This window comes from Monoraphidium neglectum (genome assembly GCF_000611645.1).
Source record: "Monoraphidium neglectum strain SAG 48.87 unplaced genomic scaffold scaffold04526, whole genome shotgun sequence".
Lineage (NCBI taxonomy): Eukaryota > Viridiplantae > Chlorophyta > Chlorophyceae > Sphaeropleales > Selenastraceae > Monoraphidium > Monoraphidium neglectum.
Genome location: NW_014009103.1, coordinates 1 through 4347, shown reverse-complemented (window position 1 = coordinate 4347; position 4347 = coordinate 1). Strand labels below are relative to the sequence as shown.

General features: G+C 60.2%; 1 protein-coding gene across 1 annotated transcript; it reads right to left on the bottom strand.

Annotated features, from left to right (window-relative positions):
- Positions 1 to 1707: 1707 nt before the first annotated feature.
- MNEG_14487 (hypothetical protein) lies at positions 1708 to 2844 on the bottom strand (the record flags this gene model as incomplete). Its single annotated transcript, XM_014037041.1, has 3 exons — positions 1708 to 1766; positions 2022 to 2314; positions 2618 to 2844. The coding sequence occupies 3 exons, from the start codon at positions 2842 to 2844 to the stop codon at positions 1708 to 1710; spliced, it is 579 nt and encodes a 192-aa protein (XP_013892495.1).
- Between the last annotated feature and the right edge of the window lie 1503 nt (positions 2845 to 4347).

The window sequence follows — 4347 nt, the reverse complement described above, 5'->3', positions numbered from 1 at the left end:
GCGCAAGGGCGTGTTGGCTGTTGGTTTGGGTTGTGTGATTGAGGACTGCCGTGGCACAGCTGCTGGCCTGGCGGCAGGGGCTGTGAGCCGGGCTGGTAGTGGCGAGCAGGAGGCGGCAGCGAGGGGCGCTAACAAACGCCCTGCGGGCAGGGCCAGGACTGCGCCCCTGTGGGATGACCCGTGGCTGGCCGCCAGTCCAGCTAGAGAGCATGCACTCGCTCGCTTGGACTTAGTGTGCTGCAGGGCTCCGCTCAGCGCAGGGACTGCGCTTCCAGGTGACAAGAAGGGGCGCCAAGCGACGGGCATGCGGTGGTGTGGAGGCATGGCCCACCTGTTGTAGCTGTTCTCGTGTCGAACTTGACGCCGTTGTATGATTGCACATCACCGTCCTTTCGTCCATGGTGTGACCGCCCGGCCATTCTCGGCACCGTTGCTACACAGACACCGCGCGGACACATGTGAAATCTGGCAGGGTGGCCATTTTCGAATCATTGCTTGTATATATGGATCATAACCGCTGCCCGCTCCTGGATGAAAGGCAGGGGTATGCTTGCGTTGGGTGGCTGCGACGCAGAGCTCGCCAAGCCTTGTCGCCGGGGGAGAGATTTTCGCGACGTTGTAGGTTCATCTTGAAGTCGTGCAATCCCGTTAGGTTCGAGGGATATTGGTGTTTGTGACAGCGCGCTTTACTCAGTGGCGTTGCCTCGTAGCTCACGCACAGAAGCCCAAGATTATGGCATGTCCACAGGTGTGATCCGACCGCAGAGAGTCAAGTGCCTGGTATTTTGTAGAACAGCAATCGTGGAGAGATTTGTTACTGTATGCATAGGATGCAAGTGGCCCCTCATCACTCGATTGCCCCACTTCAATGTGGCGCTCAGCCAGCAGCACCGATGGGCGCCTCGTAGCTGGTGACTCCTGTAATTCTGACCTACAGAAGTGCGCTTACATGCATGCGCCAGCAATCCATGTGCATAAGACTGTTTACGTGCTCACATCAGCGGCGTCTGAACTGACATTGCACGCACAACAGCAGCTGCTGGTGGGTGCAAAGGCAAGCACACCAGGATTCACGTTCCCGTCGCTGGACAAAAGCAAAATCACCCAGCCACAGCAAGTGCCAATCACTGATTGTTGGAGACTCGCACGTCAACGAATGGTTGCAACGAGTGGCTCCAAGAGCCGAGGCCAAAGCGTGCCGCAAGTTCCAGCGTGGTCAGGGCAGTGTGATGGCTGGCTGCCCAAACCCGCAAGAAGCGATGCAAGAAACTGGATGCAAGATGGCCTGCAATGCAGCCAAAGTGTGGTGCAAGTTCATCACAATCCCAAAGTGGAAGTGTAGTGTGCGGGCTGGCTGGCCACCACGCGACAATCGACGCAACCCCGCGGATGGCATCTAACGGGCGCAGGTGATGCGCACTCATGAGACTCTAGGATCTGCGGGGTCCGCGCGATGTCTTTCTGCAATCGCAGTCAAAAGTCCACAGCATGGTTGGGAGACTCGGCAGCTTGAAGCACCCCTGGAGTCATGTGAATGGTCAAGGCAGTACAAGGTCTGGCCATGCTTATCCCCAGCCCGGTTGCGGGCCAGCGGCGCCAGCGCGCGCATGACCGCGCATATGGAGGCCGCGCCTGCCTTGTGCTCGCACACTGATCGTCTGTGTGCGGAGTTGTGCCAGCGTAGGGAGGCGAGGGTGGTGGGCCACTCTACTTGAGCTGGCCGCGGATGAAGCCGCCAGGGAACTCGGTTGAGTGGATGTTGATGTCTGAGGGGTGGGCGCGCGGAGTTGCATGCAGCAGCGGGTTGATTTGCGGTGGGTTGTGGTGGGTTGGTAAGGCGAGCGATGGCACACGAGCATCAACAGCAGATGTTCCAGCAGGGCGGCATGCGCGTACAAGCATCAGTGTATACGCATCAAACCAGCATCCAAACACAAGACCAGTCTGCCGGTAGACATCATCACCAATGACACCGCCGTGGGGGCATACGAGGTTGGCCTGCCTGCACTGCCGCAACCCACTGCCGGCCACAGCAGCAGCGGCCCACACCGTGGCCGCCAAGGGCGGCCCCCATCCAGGCCCGCAATCTCTGTGCTCCGCGGCGTTCCACTCACAAAGCTCAGTCTTGTTGGAGGTCAGAGCGAATACCCTCCCGAAGGTGTTCGGGCCGCTCAGGGGCACGTTCTCCGTCAGGAACGCGGATGTGAGCTTGTTGCCGAAGCCGCCCGTGCCGCCGGAGAACAGGAAAGTGATTACGGGGCCCGACTGGCCGGCGGCACCAATGTGGATGTGGCCCGCCTGCACGGTCTGGCCACTGAGAGTGTTATGCCCATGGGCAGGCGAGGCACATAAATGAGATTACCAGCCGGCCAGATGAGAGGGGGGGCACGAGGGTAGTTGAGAACAGTTGTGCAGTTCAGCGCGTGCATTCGCGGCCCGCAACTGTCGTGCGCTGATAGTCGCCAGGGCCTCGCAGGTCGCAGGTCGCACGCGTTGGCGCATGTGCAACGCGAGTGCCAGCGGGGTGCATTGACGCGCCAACCCACACATGCGCCAACCCTCGTGCTCGCCCGGCCTCGCCGCGCGCGCTCCATGACGCTCGCGCTGCGGCGCTCACGTGAGCTTGTTGAGGCTGAGGGTCCAGGTGGCGTTCCTGGGCTCCACCCTTGAGAACGCCAGCGTGAAGGTGCCGCGCGCCTGCGTCGCCGTCTTGTTGAGCGGGGGCACCTCGTTCTTGGGGAGGAGGTTGGCCTTGAAGCGCAGCTTCAACCTCTGGGCGTCAGCCGGGGCGGCGGCGACGCAGAGCGCCACCACCACAAGGGCGAGGAGGAAGTGCGGCCTCATGGTGCAAGGGTTGGGTAAAGCCTGCGCGGCAGAGTGGGCGGGGTGCGGCCGCGGGAGTTTCGATCAGGGTTCCTGTGACGGTTTGATGACGGGGTGCTGAGGTACGTGGCGTGCACCACCACCCGCTGCGCGGTCAAGCGGTGTGGTGAGGACGGGGGTTAGGGCCTGCTGCGGCCGATGGTGATGACCACCCTCCAATGTCCGCCAAAGGCTGCAACTTGGCAAGCAGCAGGAGCAAGAGTCCATGGTTATGGATGGTGCGTGCATTATGCTGGTTTTGGAGCTTGACTGCAGGACAGTGTGAGGCATGTGCTGCACCAGGAATCATCCCCAGATTCACTGATGGTTGAGTCCTGAACGTGGCTTGCAAAGAGTCTCGCACCTTGTCGAGCGTTCCGAGGCGCAGTACGTACGAGAGTACGGTTTTACGCGCGGGGGCGGACTTTAGCTGGAAAACGGTACATTATTGTCGACTCCCAAAGGGGCACTAGACGAGTGACCCATGCGAGGTGGTGGCGGGCATGTTTATTTTACAAAGTTATTATCACGGCGATTTCAGCTCTAAGAGCCTTGTCACGGCCGCTTGTGCTCCCCTATGATACAGTAAGTGGCTGCTTGCCGGTGCGCGATGGTGGTCACGTCCTTCCAGAAGGCAATGCGCCATGGAGGCCGTGCGACCAAAGTAAACACCTAAATTATACCACCATCCCAGATGCACGATGATCGGCAAGGGCGAGGCCACCTGGTGGCAGCCTGTCGAACCCATGGCCGACACCTACAACCACATGCGGGTCACGCGGTAGGCCACAGCCAAAAGGCGCTGCCCTGGCCAGCCACTGCCCATGTCAAACAGCCACGCAACCACCCTCGCTCTAACTGTAGCACGTACAGACGATGCCACTGCTGTGTAGATGTTGGGAAATGCGCAACAGCCAGCCCAGCAGCACCATCAGCACTGTTGCTTTCAAGGGAGCGATCTTGGTTGGCTGCTTACACCCACATACTGTCACCCTAGTATTTCGCGTTCTCCCTCTACTAGCACCCATCATATATCTCATTCAGCCTACCACATGTCTGATGCAGCTCAATTGCAGCATGGCTTGCTGACAGCAAGTCGTCGCGAGCCGCGGTCACGGCACCGTAACCTTTGCAATGCCTGAGCTCCCTGGCGCCCTGCCTGACAGCCATCGCATGAACGGCTGCCTGGGCCAGGCTTGCACACGCTTCTCTGTTGTGAAAGTGGCGCAACATCTACGCCATGCACAGAGGTTGCAGCTCTCTCGCCACTGCCTGGGGCCGTGGCGAGGAGCGTGTGGCCGAAACACACGGGGCAGCCCGTGGCAACTCGCTTGTGGATCGCCAACATCTGGTCGCCAACCGCGTGCCTAACACCTGGACCGACCGTACCCTGCAAGGTGAACAACCTGCTATCCTACGCAACCCCTGCCTCAAGCAGCGCACAATCCCGCCCTACACATGCACGCACATGCAGCACACTTGTCG